Source organism: Plecotus auritus, assembly GCF_963455305.1.
Source record: "Plecotus auritus genome assembly, chromosome: 5".
Classification (NCBI taxonomy): Eukaryota; Metazoa; Chordata; class Mammalia; order Chiroptera; family Vespertilionidae; genus Plecotus; species Plecotus auritus.
In genome coordinates, this window is record NC_137776.1 from 26,574,294 (window position 1) to 26,595,882 (window position 21,589).

The 21,589-nt window shown below is 42.8% G+C and overlaps 2 protein-coding genes across 4 annotated transcripts in view; one reads left to right on the plus strand and one right to left on the minus strand.

Annotated features, from left to right (window-relative positions):
• The window catches only part of SGPP2 (sphingosine-1-phosphate phosphatase 2), a 94,113-nt gene extending 90,664 nt beyond the window's left edge, over positions 1-3,449 (plus strand). Inside the window, exon 5 of the mRNA XM_080671100.1 lies at positions 26-3,449. Coding sequence (XP_080527226.1) covers positions 26-577 — 552 coding nt within the window. The 3' untranslated portion in view covers positions 578-3,449. The remainder of the gene's footprint in view (positions 1-25) is intronic.
• Positions 3,450-10,796: 7,347 nt separating this feature from the next.
• The window catches only part of FARSB (phenylalanyl-tRNA synthetase subunit beta), a 72,911-nt gene continuing 62,118 nt past the window's right edge, over positions 10,797-21,589 (minus strand). The window contains exons 17-18 of one of the 3 annotated variants that reach the window (XR_013960584.1): positions 13,234-13,502; positions 10,797-10,863 (exon numbers count right to left, since the gene is read on the minus strand). Coding sequence is in view for 2 of the 3 variants with exons in the window: in XM_080667713.1 (XP_080523839.1) it covers positions 13,351-13,502 (152 nt within the window). In the remaining variant the exon portion in view is untranslated. The other 2 variants (XM_080667713.1, XM_080667712.1) reach the window with 2 other exon arrangements.

The following is a 21,589-nucleotide window of genomic DNA, read 5'->3' on the forward strand; positions in this document are numbered from 1 at the left end:
TCACTGGCTTTTCTCTCCCCCGCAGGATGTGCTGGGCGGCATCCTGATCACCGCGGTCCTCATCATCCTCACCTACCCCGCCTGGACCCTCATCGACCGCTTGGACTCGGCCAGCCCCCTCTTCCCCGTGTGTGCCATTGTGGTGCCATTCTTCTTGTGTTACAATTACCCCGTGTCTGAGTACTACAGCCCCACCAGGGCGGACACCACCACCATCCTGGCCGCAGGGGCTGGGGTGACCATCGGGTTCTGGATCAACCATTTTTTCCAGCTTGTGGCCGAGCCCACGGAGGCTCTGCCTGTCATCCAGCACATCCCCCCGCTCACCGCTGGCATGTTGGTTCTGGGTCTGACCAAATTTATGGTGGGGATTGTGTTGATCCTCCTGGTTCGTCAAGTTGTACAGAATCTCTCGCTGCAAGTCTTATACTCCTGGTTCAAGGTGGTCACCAGGAACAAGGAGGCCCGGCGGAGGCTGGAGATCGAAGTGCCTTACAAGTTTGTCACCTACACGTCGGTTGGCATCTGTGCCACCACCGTTGTGCCCATGCTGCATAGGTTTCTGGGATTACTCTGAGCCTCGGGCACTTGGAAATTAGCCCATTGGACAAGAGCCAAGACGTAGGAAATCTGTTGGGTGGGCAAGTCTTGACAACACATTTTATTTTTTAAAAAATCCTTTAAGTCATATGTCTGTTTTGCTGATACCCATGATAAATGCCGGTGCTGTGTGAAAGAGAAGTTGTCTCGTAGGAGCCTCTAGTCTGGGTCACATGGCAGGTGAAGCCAGGCTAAAACCACTGTCAGGTTCTTTGAAGGTCCCCACCCATCTGCATGCTGGGACTCTAGACCAAGTCAGGGACTGGCAGGAATAGTGGATGATTTAGGAACAACCACAGGCCCCACTGGGCTCTGGAGAGATGGTGGGTCTGGAGACTGGAGGTGGGGCATTCTTCCCAGTTATGACCAGGCCCAGCACCGAGTTTCACTTCCCAACTGAGATCTTTGGTCCGGGAGGCACCCTGTGAAAGGGCATTCCTTAGGGTGACTTTCTTGTCAGTATGCTCAAATCGGGCTGCCCGCGTGGGTGGTAAGAGCGCTGCAGACCTCACTGTGATGCCCTGAAGGGTGGGCACAGAGCTATGAGGTCCTAGGCAAGGGCCTGCTCCCCTCACGCATCCCCGTCTCTGTAGGTGTGAATATTGAGACAGGGATCTGCTCCTCCTTGTTTGTACATTTTGCAGGCTTCCAGGTGCCATCACTGCACTCCTGACCCAAGGAAGCAGCTGGCTGCTGCCACCGCTCCTGGCAGGAGGGCTTAGCCTTCATTAAAGCGGGCACAGCTGGGCTTCTCCGAGTGTCCTCTCTCCTGCTATAGAGTGACTTGGGATACGCCCTCTGGCCATCCCCAGCTTTTTTTGCTTCTTACAAACTGTCATCTGCATGTGAAAGTGGACCAGTGGAGGGACAGAGAACATACTCCTCCCAGGAGCCTGACACAAGGGACTCACCCTCAGGACATTGCCTCATCCTGACATGGCTCCTCCATTTCTGTTACTTTCTGTGAATCTGTATTTCTCATCTACTAAATAGAATCACGGCCCCCTTTCTATCTTCCCACCTCTTATCTCTTGGCAATTTTAAGGGTAATTAATGCAAGAGTAACATCAGCCTCTTTTGAATAACAAGCCAACCAAACACAACAGCCTTCACACCGAGGGTGTGTCCTCAGGAGACCAGGAAGGTGACCATCACGCAAACACTGTGGGCTCTCTCACAGGGCTCCTCTCCACTTGTTAGGAGTCAGGAACAAGTAGCCACAATTTTCTCCAAAATGAATATACCTGTAGTTAACAAAGTTTGTTTTGCACTCCAGTGCCTGGGCCCTGGAAGCAGTGACTTAGGATCCCAACAATCTTCGCTGTGTTCCCTCTGCGGGGACAATGAGCCTGTGGAAAGTTAGGCTCCTCACCTCCGTATCCAGCATGAAAACGGAAACCTCCTACGTCCCTCTCTCCAATAGGTCCCCTGGCCTCGTTGCTGGAATGCCTTCTGTATTTGACTTGCTCCAGTTTCCTGAGAATAATTTTTAGTAAAACATCCTGTTTTTCCTTCAAATTCTCAGATTTTTCAGAGTTAGAAGGTAGAATGAAAATAGCTGCCATTTGACTATTCTATTTTTACATCAAATTGATTAGAGCTGCACCATGATTGGGGGGACAGTACTGGGGAGAGTCCGGCTGACAGGCACCCCCACGTGCAATGGATGAGGCACTTGCCTGTAACTCCACCCCCCTCTGCCCCCAAAAAACCAACTGGATAATTATGCAAACTGATTTCAGTTGATCTTTCTGAAGCCATCTGACAAAAGGATCAGCCTTTGCCACTTGTATCATTTGTTGTCACAGCAGTGGCATTGGCAATTCACGTGCGTGTAAAATTTTTACTGCCTGTCTCTTCTGTGTTAAGTGCCAACAGCACGAAGGCCCATGAGCTATACTGGTGTATTTAAGGCTGTGTGTGCACAGTTTGGATTGAGCCACAGCACATTAAAGAATGGCCCAGGGGTTGGGCATAGTCACTTTTTCAAGTGTCTTATCACAGCTCCTGGGGAGTCAAGAGTATGTATGGATGAGGCCACGCTGAGTTTTTGAGCTCCTGCTTTGCCAGCCCTCTCCATCCATTGCTCACACCACTAAAATCTCACACCCACACATGCCCCTCAGAGTTTGCCTTGGTTTATGTTAAGGCATTGCGATTTTCTCTCTGGGGAAAGACTGCCCCCTGCTGGTTTTCCATCAGTCTTGGTCCAAAGCCCCTCTTGATCTGGAATCTTGAAGATTGAGAACTTTAAAAATGGTATTTTTTTTTAAAAAAGAAAGCAATTATTTCAGAAAATTCAATAGGATGCAGAAATTTGAAAAATTCAACTACCGTCAAAATAAAAAGGAACTTTAAAATCCAGCTCACAGTGATGTATCCAATAGAAGCTGAAGATCTGGGTGTGGCCAACCCTGCATTTGGAACCTGTGATCCCAAAGCCCTCAGGATCATTGGCCTCAGGAGCCAGGTGGGAAAATATCCCCCTTTCCTACCTGCTCCCCACCCACCACCACTCTGTAACCATCCATTCTGTAACCATCACTCTAAATAGTGGTCCTTTCATGCCAGTTTACTCAGACCTATACCATGACAATACACAGAAGAGAGAGACATAGAAGACTCCTGAACTGAAACCCCTGAGGGAGGCTGAACTCTACAGCATGCCAGGTGGTCGCATTGAAATGTGGGATTTTCTCTCCCAAATAGGGGACCGATGACTCCCGAGTGTCACCGAAGCCTGTGGTGGTTCAAGCTCTGCTTTCTATTTTAGAAGTTTCTGATGTCTTGCTTATGTATCGATATGTAAATGTATCCTTTAAAAAATAAAATCATTTATTTGATCATGACTTAGTGCTTTAAAAAGTTTCTGCTTCCTTAGATTTTTCCCCCCTAAACTTTTTTCCTCAGGGTTCATTGGACCTAAATTAGAGAGAGGGGACAAAGATATATAGCAGGCTAGATAATTCTTCATCATAATGCAATCACAGGCAAGTGTTGGTGGCGTCTCAGAGGTCACAGATGTGATCGGCAGGAAGTGTTGTGTTTGCGTGCTGACATACCCTCTAACTCCTTGATACTAAAGAGCACCCTTATACCGTATTTGCACATAAATGTCACTGTGTTGAAAGGTAAATATTATAGGTGTTGCTAGTTAACTAAAGGGTTTTCACAGATGAGTACACTATTTGCTGAAACAAATAGACATGAGGGAGAAACCAAGATGGCGGCATAGGTAAACACCTAAACTGCTGCCTCGCACAACAATTTCAAAACTACAACTAAAAGACAGAACGGACACCATCCAGAACCACAGGAAAGCTGGCTGAGTGAAAATTCTACAACTAGAAGGAAAGAGAAAAGCTCACAGAGAATTGGAGGTACGACAAAGGGTCTTTGTGCGCGCAGAGAGGAAGGGCGGCTGAGAGCCTCGCTGACTTTCTCTGGCGGAAGGGGGAAGGAAGCCCCCGACCGCACTGAACCCCAGTTCTGACTGCAGTGAACCCCAGTTCCAGGCGAGCCCTTGGGGACCCACGCTCTTGTGGGGGGAGTCTGGACTCTCGGGCGGAGATTCGGGAGCCGGGAAGGCAGAGGTCTGAAGGCACGCACGTACGCGCAAGGGCAAGGCTGACGGGAAGCCAAGACTGAGACTCCACCCCATCCAAGCTGAGCACAGAGGCTATTGCAATTTGGCAAGTCTAATCCTATAAGGCTGTCTCCAGCACCGAACTTCTCCCAGCATAGACACAGCTGATCCTTACAGCCAACTGGCCTGGAGGTCAATTCTTCCCAGTGATACCAACAACAATAAAGACTTAATTACAACAAGGCTGTACACACAGTCCACAAAGGGGTGCACCAAGAGTGTCCACCTCAGGTTAACTGAGGAGGCAGACCCACTGGGCCATATAGGAAACCTAGCACACAAATCTACCTTACCAACTCAGGGAAGCAGTGAAAATGCGGCGTCAAAGAATCAGATCACAAACGAAAGAAATGGAGGAAAACAAACGACTGGATATAGAATTCAAAACCACGGTTATAAGGCTTTTCAAGAATATCCTAGAAAAGGCAGATAAATATAACGAGACCCTCGAAGATATGAAAAAGGACCAACTACAAATTAAACATACACTGACTGAAATAAAAAATATTATACAGAGACCCCAAAACAGACAAGAGGAACACAAAAATCAAGTCAAAGAATTGAAATACAAAGAAGCAAAAAACACTCAACCGAAAAAGCAAAAAGCAAAAAAAAAAAATCCAAAAAGTTGAAGATAATGTAAGAAGACTCTGGGACAACTTCAAGCGTACCAACATCAGAATTATGGGGGTGCCAGAAGAAGAGAGAGAGCAAGATACTGAAAACCTATTTGAAGAAATAATGACCGAAAACTTCCCCCACCTGGTGAAAGAAATAGACTTACAAGTCCAGGAAGCGCACAGAACCCCAAACAAAAGGAATCCAAAGAGGACCACACCAAGACACATCATAATTAAAATGCCAAGAGCAAAAGACAAAGAGAGAATATTAAAAGCAGCAAGAGAAAAACAGTTAGTTACCTACAAGGGAGCACCCATACAACTGTCAGCTGACTTCTCAACAGAAACTATGCAGGCCAGATGGGAGTGGCAAGAAATTTTCAATGTGATGAATAGCAAGAACCTACAACCAAGATTACTCTATCCAGCAAAGCTATCATTCAGAATTGAAGGGCAGATAAAGAGTTTCACAGACAAGAAAAAGCTAAAGGAGTTCATCACCACCAAACCAGTATTATATGAAATGCTGAAAGGTATTCTTTAAGAAGAAGAAGAAGAAAAAAGTAAAGATGAAAATTATGAACAACAAATACATATCTATCAACAAGTGAACCTAAAAATCAAGTGAATTAAAAACCTGAGGAACAGAATAATCTGGTGAATATAATAGAATCAGGGGCATAGAAAGGGAGTGGACTGATAATTCTCAGGGGGAAAGGGGTATGGGGGTTCATGAAGAGACTGGACAAAAATCATACACCTATGGATGAGGACAGTGGGGGGGAGGTAAGGGCAGAAAGTGGGGTGGGAAATGGGTGGAGGGGAGCTATGGGGGGAAAAAGGAGAAATAATTGTAATAATCTGAATAAAGATTTATTTAAAAACTGAAAAAAAACACAAATAGACATGATCCTATTTCACATTTTTACAATGATGTGCTCTGCCTTCAAACATCACACATTTGCAGTTTGAAATGGTACAGAAAGCTGACACCTTTATTTGCAAGGCTAAGGCTAGAATCCTATTTGTACTTTGAACAGTATGTATTTAATACTGAATAGGCTGGGTGCATTGGGCATAGGCGGCAGGATGAGACCCCGACTGCCCTGTGCAGTATGCTCAGGAGAGCAGACATATGCTCAGAATCATGATTCAAGATCCAAAGTGTTAAGGCTGCAGCCCCCAAACTGGAATCAACTGCCCCTCCTCTCAACCCGCACGGCATGGGTTAATTCCAGTTTGGGGGCTGCAGCAACTCAAGAAAGGCTTGCAGGAGGAGTGCCTGAGCAGGAGGTTTGCACAGGGATGTGATGGGAAGTAGGCACAAAATGATACCCATGGAGGCTCAGCATGTCAGAGACCCTTCCTCAGACCCTTCCACCCAGCTCTCACAAGGAGAATCCCACCAAGTCCAGGCTGGCGATTGTGTAGCAGTAACTGTGGTGTCAGGGTCAGCAAGGGCCTTTGACACTATAGAACCAAGTCACAAGAACAGGGAGGAAGGCTGAGAAGGCCCTTGGTGCATTTCCTGTGTCCACGTGGGGCCATTCCAGAGGTGACCTCTGGTGGTGATTTCAGGCTCCCTTCCTTTTCTGCATTGGAGTGTGCACAGCAGTACACACCTTCCCCTCCCGCTCTGAACCTGACACAGCCTCATTCCCATGTCCTCTTGGCTCTGAGCAGAGGTGACAGCAACCAGGGACTCAGTCCATGTGCCTGGTGCCTTCCCTCCCTCTTCTCTTTGCTCAGTTCCCTGAACTAGTGTTGTGGAATTTCATTTAAAAATATTTTTTCCATGAGCCAGGCTCTTTGAGGGACTCGTGAATGCTTCATGTCCCTTTAACGATATTGACTGAAGCCATGGGTCTCAAGTAAGAGGCTGGCCAGGACCAAGTTGAATAGGGATGTAGACGTCTCTCATTTTAGAGAATGGATATTTTCCTAAAAGCTGCCTGTGTTCGGATTTTTTTAAACTTGAATCTTAAGTATACCGAGGGATTTGCGGTTTAAAAATCATATGCAATTCATCATTTCTGAAAATATAAGGCTCTTTAATGAATGTGGTTTGCCTTGCGCCCATTTTCTCAAAGTGGGGCGCACCTGTAGTGCAGACTCTATGTACCGGATGCATATGAAGAATGAGAGTGAATGCGAACCATGAATAGAATGCTACATTCTAAAAACTGTAGCCACATGAGACAAGGGAGCTCTATGAAGCCCAAAATCCACTTTCCTTTTCCACGCCTGTCTAGATGGCATGCAAAAACAAACAGGGGAGCAAGGAGGACTGGGAGACCCGGCCGGAAGGCTTCTTCACGCGCATTCGAAACATCTGTTGGCCTTGCTCTCTGTTGCTGTGATTTCGGGGTCCCCTTGGCTGAGCACAAGCCCAGATTCTTCCCCAATGGAGGTGTTCAAAGAATGTCAGCGCCTTTTGACAAAGTGAGCCTCAAATTGTGGGCTGGGCAGGGTGACACGCCACCTACCTGTATCTGTGAGTCTGAATGAGTCCCTTGGTCACATGGGAACCAGGTGGGTGGCGCTGTGAAAGGAGCCAACTGGGCACAGGACACACTAAACCCAGGTCAGCTTAGCTGTCTTAATTGGGTACTGATAAAATATTTGGCTAGAAATCTATCTTTGTTATAGGAGGAAAACAGTTTAATGTAAATTCTTCATGAAATCAATTAATTCTGCTATTAATAGGTATTAGTATTTTTATCAGTTTATTCTTTTTTATCTCTTGCATCATAGTTTTGTTTTCTAAGAATTCAAAACATACATCTTCCATGTCTCAACTTGTTTAGTCTTTCCTTTGGCTCCCTGAACATCTGGAATACAATTATAACAATATCCTTGTCTATTAATTTTATCACCTATGCCATTTTTAGTTTTTCATATTTCCCTCCTTCATTAAGGCCTGTATTCCCTAAATTCTTTGCTTACCTAGATATTTTTAAAACGTTTTTATTTATTGAGAAACATCAATTTATTGTTCCACTTATTCATGCATTCATTGGTTGATTCCTGTATGTGCCCTGACGGGGATTGAACCTGCAACCTTGGCATATCAGGATGACACTCTAACCAACTGAGCTTCCTGGCCAGGGCTTGCCTAGTAATTTTTTATTGGATAACGGATAATGTGAATTATATATAGCTGGGTGCTGGATATCTTTGTATCACTATAAATACTAGTATTCGTAAGGTTTGTTCTGGGCGGCAGTTCATTACTTGGAACTAGTTTGATTCTTCTGGGTCTTGTTTGTAAGCTTTATTAGAAAGAACCAGAGTAATGTTTAGTCTAAAGTTGGGTTTTCCCAGCACTGAGGCAAAATCCTTCTGAGGGCCTCCTGATTTCTGAGGGTTCCTATCTCTGGCCTGTGTGAGCTCCAGGGAGTGTTCCCTTAGTTCTTTGTGTAGTTGTAAGTGGTCTCTGTAACAGAGTAGGGCACCGTCACATGCATGTGCTGATCAGTATGACTTTGGGCTCAATGAGGCCTCTGTGGCCTCCCAGCCCCATCTCCTAAGTCCTGGAGACCTCCACTCTGCCTGGGTGCCCACCCCTGCAGCAAGCTGGGCAGTCACAGGGCTCACCTTGTTTTCTCAGGGATCACTGACCATCACTGCTGATGTCCAATGTTTTGAAAAGCATTGCTTTACGTATTTCATCTGGATTTCTAGGTGGGGTATGCAAAGTAGGAAAGGTTCCTTCAGAATAAGGTGCATGGATCAGCTAGATGCCTAAGTACCTTGACCATCAAAGAGGAAGTTAGATCTAGTTGATCCTTGATTGTTCATTGTGCACAGTCCAGGGCCTCCCAGGGACAGGTGTTGCGCCCATTGTTCTGTTAGCTCACCTACACCATCTCGCCTCCCTACAGCACCACTTGCTTATGGAGCACCATTCCATCTGGGTCATCCGACTTTGTCCGCCTTAGGATAACCTCAAGTGCTCCTTGTTTAAATGTTCTGCCCAACACAGCTAAGAAATCCCACCCATCTTGACTGGTCTTTTACCCGGTACACATCCAGCACACTGCAGATGTTTACCAGTTGTGCATCCTTGACAACTGGTTTCTTGCTGGCTCTGAACAGTGCTTGCTTATTGGGGGACAGGCATATTTTCATGCCTCAAGACCAAAAGTTGCGACTTGTGGAAGGCAGAAAAATTCTTTTGCTACAAGGTTTAGTATCAAACAGGCACATACCTTTTCTGTCCTAAAGGATGGATTTGCTTCATATGTCATCTGAATGCTACAATGATTCTTGCAAGTGCCTCCTGACACTGGGGGGACTTTGCAGTGTTTCTGATGTAGGATCACATCATGTTTCTGATTTCCTTCAATAGAGATAATCAAGACTAAACCTTATGGGTGAGAAATGAGAAACTTGAGTGTAGGTGTTGAGCATTGGTCACACAGCATTGGTCATGAGAATAAACATACAGGGCTCTAACCAGTCATAATTCAATTAAATCCTTTGCTGGAGGTATTTGTTCAATCCACAGTCTCGCTTCGGTATTTACAGTCATCCTTCCTGTTTACCAGAAAGCCCAAGGAGAGGCGGATACCTGAAACTACACCGGCAGCCGTGGAGACTGGCATCGTTATGGGTCTGCTTTGCCCTTCCCTGTGGCTGATGGCCGGCACTGCCCTTGCCCACCCGACTTCAGTCTGGGGCCTCCGGGCTCCTTGCAGCCCGTCACAGCAGTGTGCTGTAGCTTTGATTTTTATTACGTATGGCAGCCTCACTCCGCCCCCTCCCCCAGTAATATAGTTATTCTAATTCCTTATTAACATAAGCCATAACTTTGAAGAGATCCGGTGTGTCAAAAGCTTGTCACTTAAGAGGGCATATTTTGCTAAAGGCAGATGTGTCCTTTTAAGGCCACCAGTCTGTTTTTTATAAGATGGACAAAAGAGCCAATTAATACCCAAGAATTGGGGTTGGTGATGTTTCTAGAAAACAAGCAAAGATTGAGAAGTGAGATTGTGAGCAGTGCCTGTACCAACCTGAGGAGCCATGGTTGGCCATTGTTGCTGAGGGCCAAGCAGCAGTTTAAAAGGTAAGGGTAGTCACCTGCCATCCCCAACACACCTAGGAATCTAACCTCCTGGGATAATGTACTGCTCAAGCACCAAAGTCACATTTAAGATCTAAGTAACCCCATGCATCTGTGAATGTGACCATCAGATGGCAAATGTGAATGTTTGTAGGCTTGCAGCTTTAGGACTATTTTTTTTGTGTGTGGGGTCCGTAAACCAGTGCATTTTAGGAGGAGCTATGTCGAAGTCCATTGGAGTACTGTTTGTAAATGCAGAGTTGGAAACAATGTCCATCAACAGCTAGACAAATTATGGGCATCTGTAACACAGAATATTGCCTTCTTTCAAAGAATGAGGTAGGTCTGTAGGTATTGAGCTGGAAAAATGGGACATATTAAATGTAGTATCAGGAGATGCAGTAGGTAAAATAGAAAGCCGTAAGTAGAGCATGACCCACAAACTCTCAGCATGTGTGTGGCTGACTGTCCAAACAAGGGAAAATGTCAGAAATACAAACTAAATTGTTAGCAGTGGTAACTTACTTGAGGGCATTGGGGAGGAAGGGTACATTAGCTTCAGAAGGCCTTCCTTTAATTTTTTAAAGTAGTGGCATTAAGATTTTTAACATTTTGTTTTCCAGTATTTTTTATATTTTAAAAAAGCATAAAAATATCTCAACACTTTGGATAAATAATGTTAATAAGTAAAATTGAATGATCAGTGAATTCCAAGTTACTTTTAACAGCGCAGTCCTACTTGTTAACCATGTAACTTCTGGGCACACCATGAATCTCTCCAACAGCCAACTGTTCTATAAATCAGGAATTCATATTCTAACTAACTCCTATAACTAAAAAACTAAAAATATTAAAATGCTGAATTAAGATCACATGGAGAAAAAAACTTTATAAAGAGTCATGCAGGGATGTCAGGTTGTAGTAGAAGTTACCTGTAAGCGAGAGAAAGCATCAATTTTATTTTCCTCCTAAGAAGGCATGCGTCTCCTCCAACAAAGGCCCCTCAGTAGTGCCCACACATTGCTCTGGCTCCGGTCAGACCTCACCCGGGACAAGATGAGTGTAAGATGATCTGGCTAGGGAGCCTTGACTCTAAGCTGAAGGCTGGTTTCTTCTTCTTGAGGTACCAATAATACTGTTTTTCTTCCTACTGTTTCCTGCTTCAGAGAGCAAAAACATCCACATGATGGATGGCATTGGTCTTTCCCCTTTCATGCTGGGATATACAATTAGGTACCAGTGGGTTTTTTTATTACAAGTAGTTTCTGACCATCCAAAAATACCTAGGTGGCTGGCTGCTAACAGAACAAATGGCTCCACCCACTTTGACAATGGCTATCAAAAGACCCACGAACCATGATTTCACCACAGTAAACCTAAAATTAGGGGAGAATGTCAACTTGAACAGCACTGCCAACTCTAAAAGTCATGCCCTTTTACCCTGGGCATGCATCTGCTGGTGTTGCACAAAATTATTAAAATACAAGATACATTAACTTTTCTCCCATCTTTACTTAGGTACATAACCTACATCTTAATGGCCACCTGAATTAAGGTATACAATATTTCCATCACCCAAGTTTCCCCTTAACCCTTTGCAGTCAATCCCCTTCTACAAACTCCTGTCAACCCATCTTCCCTTAACTTTCTAGAACTTCATACAAGTAGTCTTTTGTGTCTGCCTTCTTTCACTTAGCACAGTGCATTGAAATTCATTTGTTTTAAGTTTCAAGTATCAGTTCAATCTTTTTTTTTCTATTTTATATACTATGTACAGATATACTATAATTTGTAATTTGTTTATCCATTCATCTCCTGATGAATATTTGGGTTGTGGCTACAATGAATAGCACTGTGTGAGCAGTGCATAATAATCTTTGTATGCCCACACGGGTAAATCAGGGAGTAGAATGGCTAGATGAGTGTAGGTTTCATATTTTATAAAATTACCAAACTATTTTCCAAAGTGGCTATGTAACTTCCCATTCCCACTAAGCAATGCATGCAAGTTCCAGTCTCACCAACACTTGGTACAATCAAGTTTTTCCAATTTTAGTCATTTCAATTTGTATTGTGATTTTTTATTTGCATTTGCCTGATGAGCATCTTTTCATGTGTTTATTCCTTTTATCTTCTTTGGGGAAATGTCTTTTCAAATCTTTTGTCCATTTTTTTAAAAATTGAGTTGTCATTATATTAAGTTGTAAGAAATCTATGTATGCTGGATACAAACCTGCTGACAAGCATTATTTTTTATGAGCATATCTCATTTTTAACATGTTGTAAGGATCTGCAAACAACAGAATTGGAAGGAATAGGTGGAAGTCTGTGTTCACAAATCTTGCAAGTTGGACATTACTGTCCTCATTCGAGGTAGTAATTGATTGTGTTTTTTCTTAGAAATAGCCTCAGCAAAAATGCCATAAACGTAATTCTAGTCTATCTTTCTTGGCTATTTCCACCTAACTTTCAAGTTTTACATTTTGTTGTGATTCATATCAATAGTAATTGAGCACTTTTCTCCAACATTAGCTCCAGCTTTTTTTTAATAGATGGTACCTACTGCAGAATTCTTAAAGTATCCTGCAATGGGAGGAGGATACTGGCAGAAGCTTAACTTCAGAGATCTAATACCTCCCTATAAAATAAGACAGAAACTAGTAGCTCAATTAAGTATTTAAAACCCTGATTTTATAATAGTGATTACAGTAAAATGTATGGCCCAGGGCAATAATGGTTTTCACTGCTTCCTAATGTTCACAGTGCAACAATATCCACATGTCCTTTTTAACTCTGCCAGCAGACAGGTCTGTGTTGCGTGTCCTCTAACTCTTGAGTATCAAAGTAAAAATACCTACGTATGCTCACATATTTTGAATATTTGTGTTGTATATTTGTGCTTCACTTTAAAGTGACTTCAGAGGTTATACTACTGGACCATCGTCACTGCTTCTAAAGGTTTTCTAAAAATGCTGTTATTGTTCCCCAAGAAGAACACAAGTCAAATGTAGAAAATGAAAACTCGAACACCCTCTGCTACATCGCACTCATTCAATGTGCGTTCTAATCAACCATCCTGTCTCATGGCTGGGGAGAATGGGCCATGCTCCGCAGCAGTAGTTACTGCCTATGGAGCCTAGCTCTCATGTCTGAGGAACGTCTTTGGTTTCCAGAACAGATCCCACCCTCTGCTCGAGCATGCCTCTGGCACCACCGGGCTTTTACCAAACAATGAAGCTTCACCCAAACACCACATTCGTGTTTGCGTGAGTGGCCTGATGCGGAGAATGGGTGGTACCTACCCAAAGAGTAGACAGTGCTTTCTGCTTTATTCAACCTTCCTGGTGGGGACTACTAAAAGATACCAGGGGAGGAGAAAGGGACACTCAGAGAGAGAACCACACCACAGGGACCCATCTTCACAGAAAGGGCTCAATGTTGATTTCCAGGGCGGAGCAGGGCATGTTCAGCTCAAATTTGGTGATAACATCAGGATGAAGGACACCCAGCTTGCCAACGCTCTGACCCCTGGCAAAGACCTCAGCACATCGCCCAGGGAAGAAAGCAGGGCCTGCAAGACAGAGAAAGGAAAATCAATGTTTCTCCCTGCAAACATGTCAATAGACATTTAACACTAAAAGCTCACTAAAAATAACGATTCTTCTTTAAACCACTGGCTATGAAATGAGAGTGCTTGTTACACTTTCTAGTCTGGAAAAGAAGTATTTGGCGTTACACCACAGGACTCTCCTCAGGAAAAGGTTGGGGCACACAGGAAAGCCAGGGCCCTGTGTTTTTTATCACGGGGTCCAGGCAGGAAAATGAAGACAGGGAGGCTGAAGGGCCACAGTCAGGAGAAGGCGTAGGGGAACTGTGCGCTGACACAGAACTGGCCCTAAAAGGACAAAGGGAAAAATGAAATGTAAAACTGACGACCTTGCATGGGAAAACTGTTTTGAAACAGGTTTTTCCAAAGTAATTCTTGCTGGATAAGAAGTCCGCATTGAATTTATTTACTACTCAAAACAGCACTCTCTTCTACATAGAGAAACACAAGCTGTACATCACTGGAAGACATGGACCTTGTTCCCAGAACTCGACCCATACTCCTGTCAGAAAAGGAGCTTCCTAGGCAGTTGGAACATCGACTGTAAAACCACCCTCTGCTGTAAAACGAGTCTGGGTTGACCCCTGATTTATCCCAAGGCAGACAAAAAATTCTCTCTTCACTTGGGTGCAGTGCACAGCTATGTCTTACCAAACCAGCAATAGTTCTTGAGGGTTAAACAGCTAAAAACAAGCCAGCAAGCATACAGGCCCACTCCATGTTCACTGAATGACAAGTGCCAGAGAAGTTTATCAACACTATACCCACTGAAGTTAAAAATGCCGACTCATTTCTCTCACCACCTCCTTGAAAAAGTAGTGGGCCCACAGCTCCTGGCTGATCCGACCAAAACATTTACTGGCATAAACTATAAATACCCAGCAGAGCTGGGCCACAAGCCTCCAGCTGCCACTCCAGACTGAGTGCATTATTTATGAAACAGTAAACTGCTGAGTCTCCACTCATGGCTCCAAGGGCAACATAATGAAGAAATTCAGAAATGGGGGGAGGGAGGAGCTACTGTCAGGTCAGTACAGCTGTACTGTGCACAAAAGCACAGGGTAGTGACACATATTTCCTGAACAGCACAGAAGGATGTTTGTTTATCTTCCTGAAAATATTTTAATTATCATCCTTAAATAATCCCAAAGCAACCTGGTTGAAATATAAGGTGGTCTGTTTTTCATAGTACCCCCCCAAACTAAACAATTCTGCTTCACTGTCTATTAAAAGCAAGAATTTCAATGAACTGCATCTGAAGGTCATAATTATTTGGCTACTAACTCACACTTGGGAGAGGGGCAGAAACCAAAGTGGATTGATAATGTAGAGCCTCAGTAAGATATGAGTAGCTAATCCTGATAAAGGTGGCATATTTTAATTCTATAGAAATGAAAGTCTAACTTAAAAGACAATACCATCCCCCTCCAAATAAAGTCAACAAGTAAGTGAAGTTTGGATAAAGTTATTGATGGTAAGTAGTATAACCAAGAGTCATGGGAAGGGCTGCTGAGACGCCTTTACTCTACCACCTCGGCACCCTGTGTGCAGAACTGTATCTGCATGCCCTAGGCTAGCTGAATAGGACAGCAGCCTATTCCTAAAGGCCATTCAGAAAGGAAATGTTCAAGACCTTCCCTGAGAACGCTGCAATGTTTAAGAATCCTCATTGTACCCAAATTCTTCCTTTTATCTATCTTCAAATTCCAATTTGATTGGATTCATTTTAACTAAAGCATAAAACCAGACTATTTCAGAATCTAAGCCAGATGTGCTAGTTCTGACAGTGTTAGCAAAATAAAGCCTAAGAGAAAAGAACTTAGAATTTTTACTTCATAAAACAACTTTTTGAGTCAGCCCTTTTTTTTTTTAGCAAAGTTCAGTTATATTCTTCTTTAGTTAGCAAGCATGAGAAACTTTGCTTTAAGTTCATCAACCAGTTAGGTTTTCAGTTAAACAAAAATACTGTATTCGTATCACTAAGTATAATTTTCCTCTTTACGAAAAAAAAGAGAACTGAAATTCATATTATGCATTATTTGAAACATATCCAAGTATAAGGATATTCTAAGTGACAAACATCCAACTCTCAGCCCAGCCCTGGGCCCACTGAGGCACTACAGCATCCCAGAGTGCCGGGGCCAGCCGCCTTCACCACAGAGGAGCTGCTTCAAATGGAGTGGACACCAAGGGCCCTCTCGCCCAATGCTAATCCTCTCCTTCCCACCTACATGGGAAAATGGAGCCCAATAACGGGATTTCTGTAGAAACTCCACTTTATAGAACACTAGACACTAACCTGTGATGACAATTTCAATTTTTCTTGCCATTTTTCATTTCTAACAAGGTCAGATTAGGATAGGAACACTTCTTATGATTTTCTTTGTGGTTCCTCTGTTCAGTTAGAGCAAGGCTGAAATTCCCACAAAAGCACCTTCAAGTTTGTTAGGGGTACAGAGACCCCAAAAATGTAGCATTAAACTGATGTTGTATGTGAACCAGAAATACTGAAAGAAAATTTAAAATTACCAAAACACCAGCATTTCTTAGTGCTTTTTAAAAACCTTTATGGTTCAAACCAAACTTTGCAGGCAGAAGTGAAGCGCTTCAAAGGGCAGACAAGAGAACTGCTTCACCAACAAACAAAGGAAACACACCCTAAAAGGCAGGGATTAGGCCCCAGTTCAGCAGGCAGGTGGTTGAGCTCAGATGCAGGCACATCGATGCGATCACCTGCTCTAGCAATTTAAATCGGAGTCTTTCCAGAAGTAAGAGAAGTCACATCTGAATGGAATCTAAATGTGAATAATGTCCAAGGGCTACCTTTATCTCATGAACAAACAAATGCTGTGTCTAGAGACATCAAGTTGCCAATTCAAGGAAAATCATGTTGCCCTGGGAATGGGAATTCTAAAATTCAAATTCTACAAAGCACATTTGTTTTCTCTTTTACATGTGTTTAAGCCCAAATAGAGTCCCTGGGATACTGGCATACCAAGATGCATAAATACCATTTCAACCTAAGCCCAAATGCTCCCCAGCAAACAGCCTCTAGTTTCTCACAGATTAAACTCAGCTTTTTTAGTACACATCCCAGGAAAACAGTTTCCAGCATGAAACAGGTTTGGGGAAAACTGTGTTTTCTGTTGAATTACAGAGGTACATGTGAAGCCCAGACCAAAGAAACATCAGTTAAGCACAAACAAGAATTTAATTTCCAAAACTTAGTGGGGTGTAAGTAAGTCCCTTAATTAAAGCTTTTGTAGCACCTCCTCAAGGTCTCTGTGCTCAAGCAGCAGGACCACTTTGAGGACCTTGGGGGTAATTCTTGGGCCGGTAATCCAGCACAGCATCCCGTCTTTAGCACATTTTCTGGCTAATTGACCTTCAAAGAATTTGTGAGCCCCCTCTCTTGCTCGCTGCCAAACACCTTCCACAGTTTCTTTTTGCCTCTTTCTTCTAGAGTAATATTCTAGGACCAAAGTTTGGATAAGCTTTCCACTAAGCTTTCCACATAGACTCATTCCTATCACTATATGAAGCATTGGAAGCAGAAACTTAAAACGGTAACTGATCAGACCCTAATCTGAAAGGTCAAGGGTGTTATCAAGCAGGAGACTCTTAATTCCTTAATTTTAACCCCCTGCCATGAGTTATATTCAACTAATTCATTTGGTACTTTATTTAGGCCATCTCTAAAACTTATCTACTACTACAATTTTACTTTTCCCTTTCTGCACATCACTAATGTGTAGAATACTGTTAACTATCTGCAACCTGGTGGTTTATCAACCAAATTTTCTATAATAAAAAAATAAGAACATAATAAAGAGGAGAGAGCACACTGGAAAAGGAATGTTTATGTCACATATGTTATAGCATATAATAGAAAATACAATCACGAGCTTTAGCACCAACAACCATATAGGTCCCCAAATTCAGGGACAAAATACAAAATGCAGGATTATATAGATTTAGTTAAGCTATTGGGCCAACTGGATGTATTTTACCTCTGTTCTAAATGACTGACTATATATAATACTAGAGGCCCAGTGCATGAAACTCAGCCCCGGCCTACGCCCTCTCGCAGTCTGGGACCCCTCGCCTGCTCACTGCTCCTTACCGCTCCTTAGCGCTGCCTCAGAGATGGGAAAGGCTCCCACCACCGCCACTGCACTCACCAGCGCGAGCCCAGCTTCTGACTTAGTGAAGCTCGCCCTATGGGAGCACAATGACCACCAGGGGGCAGCTCCTGCGTTGAGCGTCTGCCCCCTGGTGGTCAGTGCACATCATAGTGACCGGTCATTCTGCCGTTCAGTCGATTTGCATATTAGGCTTTTATTATATAAGCTAGGATGGGGTAGGAGGAAGGAATAATCCTTTAACAGGATGACTCTAGGTCTGGCACCTACCCAAACCCTACCCTTTCCTCCCCCAACCCTAATTCTAATACAATTAGATATCTATAAAATAGTGCAATTCCATGTTCCAACAACCCATCCTCGGAAATCACACAGAGACACACACACACACACACACACACAAACACAATTTCCCATGGTTCCATTCTGGAGAGAAACTAACAGAGAGAGTGGCAGAGCAGTTGGGGCTGAAGCCACAATTTCCTACCTAGGACTTTCTTTCTCCTGGTTCCCCTGCAGTTTTCTGAGAATGTAATAACCATAACTAATGCTGCTGCCAACACTTGAACCTCACTTTCCTTTTCTAAATAATGTTAATTTAAAGAAAAAGACAAAATATAAGGCTTTAAAAAGAACTGAAGGCACACTGCACCAAATGTGTATCCTTTTTTAAAGAGTTTCTTGAGTAAACCAATGAATTATACAATGAGGGGGAACCCAAAGGGGGAAAAGCCATGTGGGTTAGATGCTAACTTATAAAAAATAAAAGGGTTTAAGAGTACGTGGAGGAAAAACTGTCATAACTACCAAAATATAAGCACACACATTTTTTCAAATCTTAGTACACTCTAGGTTGGAAGAAATTTCTCTGCAAAGATCATTTAACGTGTAAGTGGAGACTGAATAATTTCTAACTGGTAATATAAAACACCCCTTCCCCCCCCCCCCCCGATGTATACAATTCTTCACCTTGCATCTGAAGTGAAATATTTATGGCACCTAAAATCCTTAAAGAAAGGGGACCTAATCCCTTGAGTTTAATGGCTATCTTTCATCCCCTTCTGAACATCAAAAGAAAGAAAAAACCCTTACACAACTTTATAGTGCTAATCCCAACACACCTGCAGACATCATTAACCTCTTAAAGCAAAGGAAACTGATGCGAGAGCACGAGTGCCTACTTAACCCCACCGCAGGGCCCTGGAGAGGAGCCTGTGCTCAGCAACACTCCATCAAGGCAGCCTGGGAAGTCAGCACTGCACACAGGGCTGGGTCCTGCGGCTTTCTTCTTAAAAAGTCATCAGCAAGCCCAGACTACCTTTTCCAACTAATGGAAAAACGTCTTCAACAAAGAACCTTTTTAATATAGATCACAACTGCCTTATGACTAAATATCTAAAACCATAACTCCAAAATTCCCCAGTTTTACTTGTATAAAAAAAATTCATAGCTTATTTCCATGGCTATCCCTTTTTAACACTTCTTAAGATAGATTTTAAAGTATAATCTTAATTATGTATCTCTCATACAACATATACTCTACACTTATTTGCATTTCAAAACCTGAAGGAGGTCAGGAATGTTAGAAGAATTTAAATGTGATTCATCTAATGGCAACTTTAATCAGTCTCAAATTAACTTGTGTAAAACCAAAGGATTTTTACCTCTACGTTAAAAGTACCCTATCTACCAATAGGTTTGTTTTGAAAACACCTATTCCAAAATAATGCCATCATCCCACAATTGTCTGACACATCATTCCCTCACAGATTTTCACATTTCTTAACCATGCATTCATAGGACAGAATTAGAATAATAATTTTGAAAATAAACGGTATGGAGCATCCTACCTTCTTGGACAAATAAATTGCTTCTCTTCTAGTCTTTCACCTGATAAAATCTTTACAGGGATTATTTCTCAAACCAAATATGAGCAATTTACTATTTTCTCCACAATCAGAGTGAAAAAATACCAATAATGTTAGTATTTTAGGGCTAATTAAGGAAGAATGGGAATAACGAGTAAAGGAGATTGTATCTATAATTTCCCAATTAGTTAACTCATTCGAAACCTTTGGCCAACTTGGAGTAAGACATTGATTATGACAGATATGCTCTAGTTCAGGATTGAATTTCGGCTGACAAGTAGGGCAAGTAGAGGAAAAAGAAAAGAATGAAGATTGTTAAAATACCCTGCTTTCTACCTATTTCCCTCATCTACAGTCAAGGTAGTGACTCAGTCCTGGCCAAACCCCCAAGGACAGGCATGTCACAGATGGGAAAAGGGAAGCACCAGGAGAGCAGGGGACTTCCAAAGGCAAGCAGTAGCACAGGCCAAAGAGCAACTGAAGGTGAGGATAGCCACTGATAGGCAAGGCACCTCTTTGTATGTGGCCCAGGGGCATGAAAGGCCTACAGGAGAATGTTTGCAAAAGGTTGGTCAAACTGTCCATTTTATGTTTGCAAACTTCTCGTTTCAAATTAAATAAACAAACAAAACTTAAGAAAAAGAAAGTGGAGAAAAAGAGCTGATGTGTTAGTACCTATGGCAGACACTGCTTCTGAGGCATTTAAACTGAAAAATCTTAAAACTGAAAATGACCTCGGAGGTGATCTTGTCCATTCCTTTATTTTAGATATGACAAAACAGAGACCAAGGAGGTTAAGAAAACCGCACAGACACACACCACCAGAGCTGACATTGGAATCCGGGTCTTCCTGAACCCTCGTCTGTCACTTTTATCCAATGGCAATTTTCTGAAGGGCACACACCTAATATCCACCTTGAGTGTACTCTAGCGAGTGATTACCCATTCCAAAATACTTCCTCAAATTCTTCCATCTGCATCCCCCAACACCTCTGTGGTACACAGACAGGGCAGATGTTACAGATGAAGACACTGGCATCAAGGGATTAAGTCCTAAATCACAGGGGCAACAGCAACAGAAGGACACTGAGCAACATCCAGTGTTATTTTTACAGTACCACACATCCTAGAGTTTAACAAATATACCCTTAATTAGCCTCTATACTATGCTAGGATCTGCTTTTCCAACTTAGTGTATATTCACATGTCTAAAAACATTTTTACCACATCCATTATATTTATATGTCATAGTTTGCTAAATGGTTCTTCTTTTAAAAAAAAATTTTATTTTTCAGACAAGAAGAGGGAGAGAGAGATAGAAACATCAATGATGAGAATCACTGATCAGCTGCCTCCTGCCTCCTGGGGATCAAGCCCACAACCCAGGCTTGTGCTCTGAACGGGAATCGAAACGTGACCTCTTGGTTCATAGGTTGACACTGAACCACTGAGCCATGCTGGCCAGGCTTTTCTTTAGAACTATTTTTAAAGCCACTCAGATAGGTAGGAGAAGTTGTTTTCTGTTCTTAGTAATCTGTCCATCCATCCATCCATCTAAATACATGCATACATGCTTTCTTCTCTAACAGTATTTCCTACTATTTTTGGAACTGCAACAGCCTTTCATTCATTGTTATCTTACCCTGACAAAGAATTAGATATCTTACATTATTTTAAGTAACCAAGTTAATGGTATTGAGAAATTTTAGGAACTTACAAGACAAAACAAAACAAAAACTCCTGCCATATCATATTAACTCATATCATTAACTCTTCTTCAAATTACAAAATATGAGTTAAATCATCAATGTTTTGGCAGATTTTCCTTTTTAAGTCAATGTTAATGAAAAAAGATTACTATTGATTTTCCAGAAATGTAAGATGCCATGAAGTGCCCTGTGTTCCCATGCTACTGGAGCACAAGAACACCCAAACGCTGAAATCTGATGGCTGCTTTATGAGCAGCTGCATCGCTATCAGTCACTTTTCACACTTACTAGTACAATGTACCCCTCCATGTGATACGATGACTTAGTATAAT